Source organism: Solea solea, chromosome 3 (assembly GCF_958295425.1).
Source record: "Solea solea chromosome 3, fSolSol10.1, whole genome shotgun sequence".
Taxonomy (NCBI): Eukaryota; Metazoa; Chordata; class Actinopteri; order Pleuronectiformes; family Soleidae; genus Solea; species Solea solea.
The window spans coordinates 23626537-23643364 of record NC_081136.1 but is presented as its reverse complement, the minus strand read 5'-3'; the positions used below and the strand labels follow the sequence as shown (position 1 = coordinate 23643364).

The 16828-nt window shown below is 42.0% G+C and overlaps 2 protein-coding genes across 2 annotated transcripts in view; both read right to left on the bottom strand.

Annotated features, from left to right (window-relative positions):
- Nucleotides 1-15593, bottom strand: part of LOC131457308 (extracellular calcium-sensing receptor-like) — an 88337-nt gene extending 72744 nt beyond the window's left edge. Inside the window, exon 1 of the mRNA XM_058626281.1 lies at nt 15353-15593. Coding sequence (XP_058482264.1) covers nt 15353-15582 — 230 coding nt within the window. The 5' untranslated portion in view covers nt 15583-15593. The remainder of the gene's footprint in view (nt 1-15352) is intronic.
- LOC131457314 (vomeronasal type-2 receptor 26-like) lies at nt 3005-6084 on the bottom strand. Its single transcript, XM_058626286.1, has 2 exons — nt 4282-6084; nt 3005-4207 (listed from the first exon to the last, which is right to left on the bottom strand). The coding sequence occupies exons 1-2, from the start codon at nt 4433-4435 to the stop codon at nt 3297-3299; spliced, it is 1065 nt and encodes a 354-aa protein (XP_058482269.1). The 5' UTR covers nt 4436-6084; the 3' UTR covers nt 3005-3296.
- Nucleotides 15594-16828: the final 1235 nt, after the last annotated feature.

The window sequence follows — 16828 nt, the reverse complement described above, 5'->3', positions numbered from 1 at the left end:
GAACATCATATGTATCTTAACACCTGGTTACTACATAAATGTAGATCTTCTAATAAAGTAGTGATGGACAACAATGCTGCAACATATCCACACCTATAGCTACTTCCTTTGAAAAACAGTCAAGTTCAAGTAACATCAGGCAACACAGCTTTCCCCACTGCAGTGTCCTGCATTGAAATACAGAAGGTGAGGTCTGTTCATTTTATGTTACACCTGCAATTATTATTATGTTACGAGATTTAATATGGCCTAATCCTCTTTCATGTGGATTTGAGCTGGGATTTATCGCTCTTTGAAGGGAGCTGGTTCTTGAGGAGCCCTTTCAATTACCTATTCAAAAGACTGGCTCGTTCTTATATTTAATTGTTTTAGCTAATGAGCTGCAAAACACAAATCTTTTAATCAAACAGAGCAGAAGATTGTCCTTCGACCAATGCTATAAAAACTTGTATCAGCATCAACCAGGTTCCAGGCAATATAGCCACAAGGATATGCAGAGACATATTTGCTGTTGTACCAGAGATGTGAGTCGCCAATAATCAGTCGCTGAGACAAAGGCTGCCTCACAACAGGAAACAAGGTCTCGATCATCTTGCTTCCCTCTGGCACTCCGTAGAAAAATGACCACAGATGACAGTCAACTTCCTAGAGTTCATGGAGAAGATGCTAAAGAAGTCACATGCAGAAGTTCTCAATCTGGTCAGGGACGCTGGTACCTGCCCGTTTGGTGTGTATCACTCCAGAAAGCCAGATCTGTGTGGTTTTTGACAGCAGTGTGTCACGTGAAGGAGTGTCGCCTAACGATGTCTTGCTTACTGGGCCCGACCTTAGTAATAGCCCGCTAGGCGTTCTTATGAGGTTCAGGAAGGAACAGGTAGCAATCTTTGCTGACATCAAGCACATGTTCCATTGCTTCGTCATGCGGGAAGACCACTGGGACTTCCTCCATTTCCTGTGGTGTAGGAACAACGATCATACCTCTGACATCAATTACAGAATGCAGGACCACCTTTTTGAGAACAGTCCCTTGCCTGCCTTTGCTGTGTATGGTTTGCGACGGGCAGCTAAGGAAGCAGAGGCCGACTACGGATACGAAGCAAGAGTTCATCGACCATGAGTTCTATGTCAACGATGTGCTAAAGTGTCTTGAGATAATGTATGTTATGATTTGGCACTATACAAATAAAACTGAATTGAAATTGAATTGAATTAAAGTCCCCCCCACCGAGGAAGAAGCCATCATTGTCCTTGGGCGAGCACAGAAGATGCTTGCAACTTCAAAGATTCCTCCAAGGATGCGAAGCTGTAGTCGCCGTTGAGATCGCAAAGGTGATGGTCACAGAGATGGATGCAACATTCAGCAATATCAGCTCTACACGGACAGCAAGGTTGTGTTGGGATATATCCACAACCAGTAAAGGAGATTTTATGTTTACGTACATAACAGGGTACAACGATGACACACCAGCACTGCTTCGTAGCACACCCTGGCTCAAAGGACCAGCTTTCCTTCACGATGCAACTTGACATCCATCTGAGCCTCAGGAGACTTTCAATCTTATCGACCCTGACATTGATTCTGAAGTACGTCCGCAGGTGATGACAAGCCTCACTCATGTTACCAGGGATGTGGAACACCCACAGAACTTCGAGCGCTTCTCCAAATTCAGCGCTCTCCTCACAGTTGTAGCACACCTTATCCACATAGCTTGCTCCTTTGCCGACTTAAGCCAGAACGACTGTCAGGGATGGCACATCTGTCATCCTACAGAGGAAGAGTTGCTAAAAGCCAAAGTATGTATTGTGAAAAGTGTCCCTGGCTGGCAACAGGACAAGACAGTAAAACACCAAGGAAGACATCTGACAGAAGGTGCCATTCAAGCAGCAGGGTTCATTATTTGTCATAATGTGTGCAGCCTCCATTGGGGGAGAGGGCAGCTGACCTATAAATGGGGCACTGGCACACGCATAAAAGCATCTGCCAAATGACTAAATGTAAATGTAATCCATCAATACTACATAGTATGTGACTCACATATATAATTCTGACTTAGTTTGTTCATCAATTCAGGATTTCTGTATCATTGAAGGATGTAAAATTAGTAACAAAAATACTAATAATTAGACTGGAACAATCTACATTTATTCAAATTTGCTACATGACAGTAAAATTGAGTAATTTGTCCTCATCCCCCCAAAAATATAACATATATATAGTATGCCCAGTTTCTGGACATTTCTAATCTTCACTGAAATAACATACACTGCTAATACACTACAGCAGGCATGTCCAAAGGCCAGCCCGCGGTCAGATTTTGTACAGCCCATACAATCACATCTGACTCCAAATGTTAGGGAAAGGCAGAATGTTTTAATTTTTTCACTACTATGTAGCTTATATTTGGTTACATTGCTGTTTCTGACAAAGAAAATTATGACAAAGAAAATACAAGAAATATAAAACCTACAGCCTTCAAAAAGAGGATATGGTTACACCAAGCCTTGCGCAGTAAGTTTGTTACTTACTTCTAATTACAAATAAAATGGACCTTGAAACCTTGAAATGTTCATAGTTGCTGAGGAAAGTGGAAATGCAGCTAGTGGTACACTGTCTTAAGTTGGAAGAACTCAGCTATTGTCAGTCAGTCAGTCATCATCTACCGCTTTATCCTCTGCCAGAGGGTCGCGGGGGGTGCTGTGCCAATCTCAGCTACATCGGGCGATAGGCGGGGTACACCCTGGACAGTTCACCAGTCCATCGCAGGGCCACACACAGATAGAGACAAACAACCATTCACTCTCACACTCACTCCTATGGTCAATTTAGAGTGTTCAATTTACCTAATCCCCACATTGCATGTTTGTGGACTGTGGGAGGAAGCCGGAGAACCCGGAGAGAACCCACGCACACACGGGGAGAACATGCAAACTCCATGCAGAAAGGCCCTTGTTCCAACCGGGGCTCGAACCCGGGTCTTCTCGCTGCAAGGCGAGAGTGCTTACCACTACACCACCGTGTGGCCCCTCAGCTATTGTACCGACCACATAAGGAGTTAACATTTGTCCAAAGTTACCAAGGTGGAAAACAAAACACTTAACCTTCTGTTTAAGCTGAAGACTACATGTCTATTTCAAACTGTGGACCCACATTTGCAGGTCTATATATACTGACTTTAAAAAGATGGCTAGTATTTTTTATGTGTTTTAATCATTTTATTGCCTGTATTGTGATCTTATAAGTACCACTCAATTCTAAAATACAGAGGATAGACAGAGAGACAACCGTGTTCCCAGTTTTACTTTGTGGTGCCACGACTCATGATAGCTTTTTTTGTGTTTTGTTCTGGTCTCAACAGGATTATATAACATTTGGGTCCAAACAGCGCCACCAAGAGGCCAAAACTGGAGGCAAGGATGGCAAATACCTCTACTGCATCTGCATATTTGCCTGGTGAGCTGATGTAAGCAGGGACAAAGGCCACCCACACTGCACAGAAGATCAGCATGCTGAAAGTGATATGTTTGGCCTCATTGAAACTGTCTGGAAGATTTTTTGCAAGAAAAGCTAATAAACAACTGAGGACAGCCAGTAAACCAATATAACCAAGTAAAACTGCAAAACCAACTGTGGACCCAACTATACACTCATAAACTATCTTGTCACTGTGATACTGGGTGTTTTTATGAGGCATTGGTGAAGCAGAGACAAGCCAGACAGTGCAGATTGCTGCTTGAATAGAGGTCAGAACCAGAACTGTCCCTCTCTGCTGCACAGCACCAAACCACTTCAGACTGGACTCACCTCCTGGTTTGGAGGCCCTGAACACAGCCAGAACCACCATGGTTTTCACCAGGATACATGAGACACAAAGCACAAAGCTGATGCCAAATGCTGCATGTCTTAGTTGGCAAGTCCATAATCTGGGTCGTCCAATGAAGAGCAATGAACACAAGAAACACAATTTGAGCGACACCAAGAGAAGAAAACTGAGTTCTGAATTGTTGGCACGAACTATAGGTGTGCTGTGATGATGGATGAAGATGCCCAGAACAACAACACAGATAAATGTGCCCAACAGTGAGGTGGTTGTCAAGCAGATACCCAGAGGCTCATGGTAGGAGAGGAACTCTGTTTTTTTAGGAACACAGTGGTCACGCTGGGGGCTGGACCAGAAATCCTCTGGACAACTGGTGCACTCCATGGAGTCTGTGAAAAAAAAGTGATGAGAAACATGTTTATACAACATCTTTGAACTGCTGTGTTTAAAAATGTACACTCACCAGTTGTATTGCTGATCTTTCCCTCAGAACAAGGGACACAGTCAAAACAACACTCAGGTTCTCCTTTCTTTGTGGCCATGCGGGTACCTGGATGACAGCTTTCACTGCACACTGACCGAGGGGGCTGTGTGCAGAAACATAAAACCGTTTTCATAGCTTTATAGCCACTTCATACTGTTCTGTGTCCGCAGAGAGTTGCTATGGATTTCCGTTTACGCCTCCATGGCAAAGATTACATTTACAACAATGTGTGTAATCTTCTGTTCAAACATATCACCTCACAAAATCAGTGGTTTCTCACCAAGAGATCAGCCCTATTTGTTTGTTTTTGCAGTCTTTGTGCAAGTGATAGTATCACCAATTATTCTCCAGGCAAGAGTCCATACTTATTGTCTTCATTGATGTCACTTCTTCAACCAAAACAAGAGGGTCCCACCAACTAGACTTGAAAGTATTGTGTTAAATAAACCTTGAAAATGTAGTGTAGCGAGTGCAGTGCAGCCAAAAAGTGTTGGAGTGTACATTTATGTCCATGTAGGATTTGTCAGTGCCATCACACGCATGGGTGGATGACATCATTCATGTCAGATGGACCATAGCAAACCTCTGTGGTATCAGAGGGAAAATAAGACTCCAGCCCAGTGAGTGGGGGAAAGAGACATTATAATATTTTAAATAAAATTAAGAATGAACCTGTTTGGATTCAAAGTTCCAGAAGATTTTGTCTTCATCCAGTGTGAGTTCTTCACCTTTGAAGGCTGACCTCTTAAACTCACCCACTCTCTGAACGTTAGTTCTTCCATTAGGGAGCCACACCCAATTTATGATGTCATATATTGGTATGGAGTCACCATTCTCATCAAATGATACTTGATCACCAAATGTTGTGGTGAAGTTAACTTTTTCCAAGTAATGCACAACCTTTGGATAATAGAATCAGACACAAAAGGAATTAAGAACAAAAAAGTGACTGTTTGTCCCAAAGTTGACAGGATTTGTCAAAGATTACTGACTGACAACTTGAAAACAATGCCTCTGGCCTCAGTTCGTACTCATTCTGAAATAAAAGACTCTTTAAATTGTATGATAAAATATTTTTGTGACAGTATATTTGTGAACACAGCAGTACAGACAAATACATATTAAACTAATTATTGCAGCATGAACCTTTAAAAAAAAAAAAAATAATAATTCCATCAAATAATTTCCTTCCTCCAAGTGACATCACATGACAATTATATACTTATACCTTGTCCTGATATTGCAATCCACTATCTCCTAGCTGTATTGGGAAAGTGAGATGTTTTCATTTATTAGTGTATTAACTTCATTCAACCTTAAAAGAAATACAAAGGATTAAATGAAGTTAAGAGTTGAGTGTAAACTGATATCTCACCTGCCATGGCTCCAGTCTTTGTAAATGAGCACAGGTGTTGTTGCTGAAAGGTCCTCTCCCTGGCTCACACTGCAGCATGTCATCAAGAGCATATGCCAGAGCGTACACAGCCTTATACACATTATACTCTGGCCTGAGGTCTGAAACATCAAATAACTCATTCTCCACATTCTCTATAACTTCCTGTCCAGTGCATAATTCTCCTCCAGCTTCCACCCAACCTGCTGGAGGTGGTGCAAATCTACACTGAAATGTGTGTTCCCAAAACTGATTAATCTGGAAGACATTTATAATTTGTTTTTGTTTATTTAATTGTGATTAATATTATTATTGTAAAGGTCAGATCTGATTGAAGTGTTTAATATTATTTTTTACAAATACCAAGTCAAAGGGAGACTTACCACACTTTTTCCATCAGTCGTGTAATGTAGGTCAGGACGTATTTGTAACAGGAAGTCTCTGAGTCTTGATATTTCTCCTCGACGGATGGCGATGCCCAGTGTTCCACTTAGGTACGGCATGAGGTGAGGAGTCTGGAGCACATCAACTGATGTCCAGGCTTCACTGGCTATCCACTGCAGGCCTGTCACATTCTGCCTCACCACCTGTACATTATAACAAGTATATAAAGTGACACATTCATACTGTAAATTAAAAATGGAAAATGTAGGTTCCACAGTTGATCTCATACACAAACATGTGTTGTATCACAGGGAACTTGAATTTGTCCTGTTAAACGATCAGTAAGACAGTTCGATCCCCACCCTAGAATCTCATCTCTGAAACCTCTGAAACACTGGAAGTTTCTCCCAGACTGCAGGGAACCGCTCTGTGTGTATTGTGTCTTTGATTATTTGTATTTGAATGAATCACTTATGAATGAATTTGGCTATTTAGTGATTCCCTCTTCAGTCACTCCAAAGTGTCAACTCAAAACCTCCTGTTTGCATTGCATATATGTGTATATAAATATACATATAAATATACATATAAATATATATGTATATATATATATATATGGATAATCTTACTCGAAAACCTTTATATATATACATATATAGATATATGTATGTATAAATATATGATATATAACCAATGAAATCTGTTTTTCAATGGCTACAAGTTTATGCATCACATCTCTTTCAGGACTGACCTCTTTCATGAGGTTAATCATGTGAGTCTTATGTGCAAACACAATCACCACTCGAGCTGTAGATTTCCTCATCACATCCACTATTCTCCTTAGTTCAGCAGGGTCGTCACCCCAGGGCAAAATCTCTGTGTAAGCCAGACAACCTCCACCAACTGGACCCAGATCAGAGTGAAAGGATCGGGCAGCGTGGACTCCATAATCATCATCACTAATGAGCAGACCTGCCCAAGTCCAACCAAAGTGTTTTAGAATCTGAATCATAGCATTCACCTATGTGGACACAGAGCAGAGGGATTAGTGCAAGGCTGGTATCATCTTTCACTAGAAATCCTGCTAAACAGGTTGATCAGTGTTGTATATCTGACACCATACAACTCTGTAAATGAAACACATGACATTTTTTTTCACCTGAAAAGCATCACTTGGGATCGTCCTGAAGAAAGATGGGAACTTTTGTCGGTCACTGAGGCAGGAACATGTGGCAAAATAACTCACCTGCAAAAATGAAAAACGAAAAAAAAAAAAAAAAACAGCACAAAAGTTAAAATGCTTATGATTGTTTTTTTCAAGGTTGATTACTCAACTGTCAGAACTGTGTTCAGTGCAGTTTGAAATAATTATTTAATTTCAATTTCAATTAAAATCTAAAATTTACCACAATAATGATTGAGTTGAAAGACTTGGTAACACACACTTACCAGAGGCACTTTGTACAAACCTAATACTGTAGAAATGGCTATAGAATTTGAAGAGGTAGAATCACCCACAATCCCTAGGACTGGAGGAGTTCCTACACAGCTCTCCTCTAATGTAACTTCTTCTTCTTGACCACTGACTAAGGACAGTGCTGCACGAAATCCAATTCCTAGTTGGATGCAGTTATCATACAGACTGTATCCCAGAGTCACATTAGGCAGCAGGTTGGAGTTTCTGTTGATCTCATCAATAGCAAAGGCCATGGTCTGAGCCTGTCTCAATCCTATAATATCAAAACTAACACAATATATATGAGTGTTTACTATTCAAAATACATCAGTACGTCTGAAAAGCTGCATATGTTTCACAACTACTGACACTGTCAGACTCACCCATAGCAGGTAGGCAGCTGGGGCTCTGAGGTAAAAGTTAGGTCAGGATCAGCAGAAAAGAAGTAGATTGGAAAAATTCCACCTAGAATCACATCTCCAGTTTTGTGCATCCCAACTAGATTAAACTGTTCCTGTAACTGACAAGAGGAGGAATAAAGAGAGGAGGACACAGCACAGGAAAAGCAAGAAAGCATGAGCAACAGCAAGTTGTTGTCTACAAAATCCCTCATGACTTAAATCTTGTTCGTCCCTTTACAGAGTTATTTTCCATCACTACATCAGCTATTTTATTGACTTATGACAATGTTTATTCTTGCACATCACCTATCAGGGCAGAATAACTAGCAGTCGGGGCAGGTCCTCAGCAACGTCATGTGTCATTTACATATACTGTAGTTCCCAGGGGTTTTTCTAGGAACATTTAGCAAGGGGGAGCTCAGCGTGGCGATTGACCGGAGCGACAGAGTGGGGGGTTGGTGCGGAGCTTTTGAAAATTTGAGGTAAATGTGACAGGGTCAGTTTTTGTGTTATAGGTTTCATTATTTTGTTTAGTTTGTTGGGATTTAAAGACATTTTGCATGTTGTGTTATTTTGCGTGTTGTGTTTTTACAGATTTGGTTGTAGTTGTGTTTTATGTTTTTGTATGTTTTCTCTGACTGACCGTGAACTATCCACAGACCTGCCAATAGCAGTCTGATTAGCAACGAGCCACAGGTGGTGGCGAGCAGGAGAGTGACCTTTTATATTCCAGACGCCGGCAGTCTTGCCAACTTGGCGAATTTTTCGCTAAATCTGGCGACTTTCCAACGCCTCCTAGCGACTTTTTTTGTCAAAAGCGACTAGCGAAAAATTTAGCGACTTTCTCTGGTGTTATTGGAGACTTTTGTGGTGTTTACAGACTTGCGTGAAAGCACGTATCACTTTGCAGTTACTGTGCTCAACAAGCAGTGGGTGCTGCCGGGATCCCCTCCCAAAGCACTCGCAGGCGGTCAGTCTCACAGTAGCATCCGCAGCAGTCCCAGCCTGCGGTCAGAGCAGAGAGGAGACCCTCATCACTCCGCGTCCAGGCTGCTAATGAATCGCGCATGTGCATGGCCACCTCCGTTTAAATGTAAATGTGTCTCACACAAAAATAAATCACTGCATCTGACACATATCAGACATAACATATGTGTTATGTCTGATATGTGATATCTGTACTGTGTCACGGCGCACATGCGGTATCAGGCAAATGTATGCATTTATGCAAATTAGGCGATGGCGTAATTTAGCGACTTCTAGAGGCTTTTAGGACGGCCAATAGCGATGGTCCTTACTGAGGAGTTGGCAACAGTGGACGCCGGTGCACGCCAGGAGGCAGAGGGAGGGACAGAGAGGACCCAAGAAACGGCCAGACGCCAGGAGAGGACAGGCCTCTGAAGAGACCACCCGCAACCGAACAGAAGGCTGGCTGCGGGGCCAGGTGGAGGACAGACAGCGTGGTGTAGGCGAGCTGGTGTGTCGGCGGAAGACTGGCGGCTGCGTGCCCGCATCAGGCCAGTTGAGTGTCGGACAGCGGAGCCGTAGGAGCAGAGTGTGGGCTGGGACCGCGGAGGAAGGCAACCTTCATCCCTGCCGGAATTGAGGGGAAGCGACGTGGGCTCGTAGAGGGGTGTGGTCACGATGCACCCCTCTCACAGCAAAACCGAAGGCCTGTTCACTTCAGACGAGGACGGGGACTGTTGTCCAGGGACACGAGGGAGACTTCGGGCTGGGATAATGTTATTATTACTTCTCATGTTTTATTGTAATAATTGTGTTTATATCATTGATTATTAGAGTCATGGTTTGTTAACTCTGCTCAACCCTGATTTTAAATTAAGAACCTGTGTGTTGGTTTAACTAACTAACCAAAAGGGACCCTAACTAAGGGTCCCTTTTGTGGTTTGGTGGGAGTGGAGCAACGAATGCCCATATTACCTATGGCAAGAGCTGGCCCTGTGTGTAGGGTTACCAAACCTGATAGAGAATTTTATCTAACCTTCATTGGGACTCGGATACAATGAAGAAAACAAAAACCCTGTTGCCTTTTAAATTACTCAGTATAAAAACACACTACAATTTCACATTATGATGGTTGGTAAGCATTTGTGTAGGGTGGAGAACCTTCAAGGGCCGTTCATCATTTTTGTCATGTCTTAAAATGGAGGGGTTCTTTATTGACCTGCCATAATGTCACTCTCCACACACCCATAAGAATGCTCTGGCATACTATGATAACAGTACTACAGTAACTACTGACTTATCAGGTTTCTATGAGACCACCAACAGTAATGGCAGAAATTGATTTGTACCTGTTTTAAGACACTTTTTATGCTGCACTTATAGTCAGGCACACCACAAACAGCTTTACTACATGCATAATGCGATGTGTTTTTACCCTTGGAGCGAATCCAACTTCAGGAGACAACAGACAACAAATGTGATTAACTGAGGCTAGTTCACTGCAGCAAGCCAAGTCTTTGGGCCTATGTTGGTAAGTTGGTAACGTTCCACTAAGATACAAGACTATTTTGTAATGTAGGCAATCATTTTGCAGGTATCATTGATCTCATTGTGATGGCATGGCGAAATAATGATGAAAAATTATTTCAAAAGTTACCTTTGTTACTAGAGGCCACACAGTGGTGTAGTGGTTAGCACTCTCGCCTTGCAGCGAGAAGACCCGGGTTCGAGCCCCGGTTGGAACAAGGGCCTTTCTGCATGGAGTTTGCATGTTCTCCCCGTGTGTGCGTGGGTTCTCTCCGGGTACTCCGGCTTCCTCCCACAGTCCAAAAAAACATGCAATGTGGGGATAGGTAAATTGGACACTCCAAATTGACCGTAGGAGTGAGTGTGAGAGTGAATGGTTGTTTGTCTCTATCTGTGTGTGGCCCTGCGATGGACTGGCGAACTGTCCAGGGTGTACCCCGCCTATCGCCCGATGTAGCTGAGATTGGCACAGCACCCCCCGCGACCCTCTGGTTGAGGATAAAGCGGTAGATGATGACTGACTGACTGACCTTTGTTACTATTAACTGGTTAAAATTACATTAATTAACAAGATCTGAAAAATAAGCAGTGAGAGAAAAATAAAACAGAATAATCTAATTATTGTTATTATTATTTTAATCAACATATTTACTGTTTGTAAATTCCAAATTACAGAGGATATATAAGGAAACAGCAGTGCTAACAGTTTTACTTTGTGGTGCTTCGACCCATTATGGCTTTCTTTGTGTTTCTTTCTGGTCTCAACAGCATCATGTAACACTTGGGTCCAAACATCGCCACCAAGAGGCCAAAACTGGAGGCCAGGATGGCAAAAACCTCCACTGCATCTGCATATTTGCCTGGAGAGTTAATGTAAGCAGGGACAAAGGCCACCCACACTGCACAGAAGATCAGCATGCTGAAAGTGATGAGTTTGGCCTCATTGAAACTGTCTGGAAGATTCCTTGCTAGAAAAGCTAACAAAAAACTGAGGACAGCCAGTAAACCAATATAACCAAGTAAAACTGCAAAACCAACTGTGGACCCAACTGCACACTCATAAACTATCTTGTCACTGTGATACTGGGTGTTTTTATGAGGCACTGGTGAAGCAGAGACAAGCCAAGCAGTGCAGATTGCAGCTTGAATAGAAGTCAGAACCAGAACTGTCCCTCTCTGCTGCACAGCACCAAACCACTTGAGACTGGACTCCCCTCCTGGTTTGGAGGCCCTGAACACAGCCAGAACCACCATGGTTTTCACCAGGATACATGAGACACAAAGCACAAAGCTGATGCCAAATGCTGCATGTCTTAGTTGGCAAGTCCATAATCTGGGTCGTCCAATGAAGAGCAATGAACACAAGAAACACAATTTGAGTGACACCAGGAGAAGAAAACTGAGTTCTGAATTGTTGGCACGAACTATAGGTGTGCTGTGATGATGGATGAAGATGCCCAGAACAACAACACAGAAAAATGTGCCCAACAGTGAGGTGGTTGTCAAGCAGATACCCAGAGGCTCATGGTAGGAGAGGAACTCTGTTTTCTTAGGAACACAGTGGTCACGCTGGGGGCTGGACCAGAAATCTTCTGGACAACTGGTGCACTCCATGGAGTCTGAGAAAAAAAAGTGATGAAAAACATGTTTATACAACATCTTTGAACTGCTGTGTTCAGTGGTTTACACTCACCAGTTGTGTTGCTGATCTTTCCCTCAGAACAAGGGACACAGTCAAAACAACACTCAGGTTCCCCCTTCTTTCTGGCCATGCGGGTCCCTGAAGGACAGCTCTCACTGCACACTGACCGAGGAGGCTGTGTGCAGAAACAACAGTCAGTTATTGTATCTTCTGATTATTATAATCCCCTCCATACTTTTCCATGTTTCGTCTCCACAGACAAAGTTAATAGGGATTTTCTGTTGCATGTCTGTTCAGCCCTGTGGATGGTGATACTTGTACATAACTACATGAAGCAGCTGGCCCTTGTGTATCATAGTGGGTGAAGCCTGCTTGAGTGTCAATGTGGTGAGCATCCGTCATCTCAGTAACTACTGTGTTTTGTCATTGTCATGTCCTGCCACTCTCTTTGGGCCTCTAAACAATCCCTCCGTTTGTTGTATATAAACTCTTTCCTCCTATTTTAATTTGTTCTATAAACACAGTCTGACCATCTCAAGCTTTTATTTTTTTTTATTTTTACTTTTACACATATTAGCTAAATATTTAGTTTCACCCAGAAGATTTATATTTATATTTAGCATTTATATTTATAATTATAAAATGTAATATTTCGATTTAATGTTTAACATTTAGGTGTAACATTTAATAAAGTTAACATTGGTGTAAAAGTTAACATTTAAAAAATCACAAGACTTTTTTAAACATTGTTTGGAGCAAAATGTGGCAAAATGTTGATGTTATCTTCAGTCTGAGCCACTTTGCAAATGGCACCTCATATGCATTTGCATCAACACATGATGAAGCCACTGACAAGACAAGAACACGAAAGATGTTAGCAGAGTCCAACCTGACATACATACAATAGTATGAGTGGGGCAAAAGATAATAATGGAAACTAAGAAGTTACCTGTTTGGATTCAAAGTTCCAGAAGATTTTGTCTTCATCCAGTGTGAGTTCTTCACCTTTGAAGGCTGACCTCTTAACCTCACCCACTCTCTGAATTTGACTTCTTCCATCAGGGAGCCACACCCAGTTCATGATGTCATATATTGGTAAGGTATCACCATTTTCATCAAATGACACTTGATCACCAAATGTTGTTGTGAAGTTGACTTTTTCCAAGTAATACACAAGCTTTGGATAATAGAATCAGACACACAATTACAGCCCAGCAGTTGTTTGCCTCAGCTGACCAACTGATTCACACTTTTCTCATATAGCATGTGCATATTAACTTAAAAGGAATTGAATTAAGAAACGCACACTTCATTCAACTCTTACTTAGTACTTACTTAACTTAAATAAATATCTATCACCTGCCATGGCTCCAGTCTTTGTAAATGAGCACAGGTGTTGTTGCTGAAAGGTCCTCTCCCTGGCTCACACTGCAGCATGTCATCAAGAGCATACGCCAGAGCGTACACAGCCATATACACATTATACTCTGGCCTGAGGTTTGAAACATCCACCAATTCATTCTCCACATTCTCTATAACTTCCTGTCCAGTGCATAATTCTCCTCCAGTTTCCACCCAACCTGCTGGAGGTGGTGCAAATCTACACTGAAATGTGTGTTCCCAAAACTGATTCACCTGCAGTTAAGTTAATTTTCAAATTAATGCCAGTATATTATTTTAAGAAATTCAAAGTCAGAGGGAAACTCTCACCATGCTGTTTCCATCTGTCTTGTTGTGATGTAGGTCAGGACGTATTTGTAACAGGAAGTCCCTGAGTCCAGGTATTTCTCCTCGACGGATGGAGATGCCCAGTGTTCCACCAAGGTACGGCATGAAGTTGGGGGTCTGGAGCACATCAGCTAATGTCCAGGCTTCACTGGCAATCCACTGCAGGCCTGTCACATTCTGCCTCACCACCTGTACATTATAACAAGTTTATACATTCAAACTTTCATACCAGTGAAGTAAAAAAAAAAAGAAATAAAGTTTTATGGGCAAATTTGAATTTGTCCTGGTAAAAAAAAAAAAACAACTTCAACTATTTATTGCTCAAACTTTAGTTATGACATTTGATTTTTAAAGGATAAAAGGTTTTTAGTACATATCTCTTTCAGGACTGACCTCTTTCATGAGATTAATCGTGGGACTCTTATTCGCAAACACAATCACCACTCGAGCTGTAGATTTCCTCATCACATCCACTATTCTCCTTAGTTCAGCAGGGTCATCACCCCAGGGCAAAATCTCTGTGTAAGCCAGACAACCTCCACCAACTGGACCCAGATCAGAGTGAAAGGATCGGGCAGCGTGAAATCCATAATCATCATCACTGATGAGCAGACCTGCCCAAGTCCAACCAAAGCCTTTTAGAATCTGAATCATAGCATTCACCTATGTGGACACAGAGAAGAGAGATTAGTGCACAGGCTGGAATCATCTTTCACTAGAAATCCTGTTAAACAGTTTCATCAAAGACTCATTTTTAATCACTGTCTTTAGGTGTTGTTTATCTGACAGCACACAACTCTGTAAGTGAGACATGACAAAGTCATTTTTCAGAGGGGTTTGGAGGGGTGGATTTTCACCTGAAAAGCATCACTGGGGATCGTCCTAAAGAAAGATGGAAACTTTTGCCGATCACTCAGGCAGGAACATGTGGAAAAATAACTCACCTGCAAAAAATAATATCTCATTTACTAAAAACAGTCATCGTCTGCTGGCTCAAAAAGCTTCCCAATGTTAAATATTAAATGTTTCCATCTTAATTTATATTTGTTTAGACATTAAATGGAAATCATTTTAAACAATGATTGACTTGACTGGCAGATAAACTTACCATTGGCACTCTGTACAAACCTAACAATGATGACATGGCAATAGAACGTGTGGAGGAAGAATCACCCACAATCCCTAGTACTGGAGGAGTTCCTACACAGTTCTCCTCTAATGTAATTTGCTCTTCTTGACCACTGACTAAGGACAGTGATGCACGGAATGCAATTCCTAGTTGGATGCAGTTATCATACAGACTGTATCCCAGAGTCACATTAGGCAGCAGGTTGGAGTTTCTGTTGATCTCATCAATAGCAAAGGCCATGGACTGAGCCTGTCTGAATCCTGTGATATCAAAACTAACAGAAAAATAAGTGTTTATTTTTTGGGGGGAAAAAGAAAAAGACAAAATAAAAAATTATTTTATGAAAAAAAGTTGAAATAAATACGTCATACTGATTAGCGTAACAACAACAGCTTCTAAAATGTCCCGTTTCCTTGTCAGTTACCTGTAACAGGTAGGCAGCTGTGGCTCTGAGATAAAAGTCAGGTCAGGATCAGCAGAAAATAAGTTGATTGCAAAAAGTCCACCTAGAATCACATCTCCAGTTTTGTGCATCCCATTTAGATTAAACTGTCCCTGTAACTGACAAGAGGAGGAATAAAGAGAGGAGGACACAGCACAGGAAAAGCAAGAAAGCATGAGCAACAGCAAGTTGTTGTCTACAAGATCCCTCATGACTTAAATCTTGTTCGTCCCTTTACGGAGTTATTTTCCATCACTGCATCAGCCATTTTATTGACTTATGAGAATGTTTATTCTTGCACATCACCTATGAGGGCAGAATAACTAGCAGTCGGGGCAGGTACTCAGCAACGTCATGTGTCATTTACATATACTGTAGTTCCCAGGGGTTTTTCTAGGAAAATTTACCAAGGGGGAGCTCAGCATGGCGATTGACAGGAGCGACAGAGTGGGGGGTTGGTGCGGAGCTTTTGAAAATTTGAGGTAAAAATTGGGCATTCTGAGGTTTTTTGACCATTATGGTGACTCGTGAAGTAAGGGCAAGTAACTAAAAATGGGCAAGTTACCACAGACACAGAACATTAGAAAACTCTGTATTACAGAAAACATGTACTTTGGGAAGCAGCTGGGGGAACACATGAACAAGAACCATCTTTATTGGCAACAACAATATAACTAGGGATGCAGCCAAGTTTCCTTGTAGCAAGTTTCCTTTTTACATTAATGTGTTTATGCACTTGCTGGTACTACTGTACAATGTGTTAATAACATAATAAATCAATCAAAAACAAATTAGTCGATACATCATCATGGCGTTTGTGGACCATCGCCTTGAGCCTTATTGAGGTGAGCAAGAATAGAACTTAAACTTAAGAAGCAAGCTGTAACTACCTTTCCAACAACATGCAGTGTTGATGTAATTTTAATGATCAGTAGTTCAAGCAGGGCCACACGGTGGTATAGTGGTTAGCACTCTCGCCTTGCAGCGAGAAGACCCGGGTTTGAGCCCCGGTTGGAACAAGGGCCTTTCTGCATGGAGTTTGCATGTACTCCCCGTGTGTGCGTGGGTTCTCTCTGGGTTCTCCGGCTTCCTCCCACAGTCCAAAAACATGCAATGTGGGGATAGGTAAATTGGACACTCTAAATTGACCATAGGAGTGAGTGGGAGAGTGAATAGTTGTTTGTCTCTATCTGTGTATGGCCCTGCGATGGACTGGCGAACTGACCAGGGTGTACCCCGCCTATCGCCCGATGTAGCTGAGATTGGCACAGCACCCCCCGCGACCCTCTAGCAGAGGATAAAGCGGTAGATGATGACTGACTGACTGAGTAGTTCAAGCAGTAAACTGATACTCACTGGTAGTCTGTGTCAGAAGAAGATTTAATGTTTTCCATTGGTGACGTGTTTTCTATCGCAGATTAGAAAGAGAATAAAAGACGCAAAAGAAGAAGTACGCTG

What these genes read in the sequence shown, in the direction of transcription:
- LOC131457314 (XM_058626286.1), bottom strand. Translation starts at nt 4,435, where the DNA reads ATGAAAACGGTTTTATGTTTCTGCACACAGCCCCCTCGGTCAGTGTGC. An exon ending in AAAGATCAGCAATACAACTG is followed by an intron (nt 4,208 to 4,281) that starts GTGAGTGTACAT and finishes TTTTTTTCACAG; the next exon opens with ACTCCATGGAGTGCACCAGT.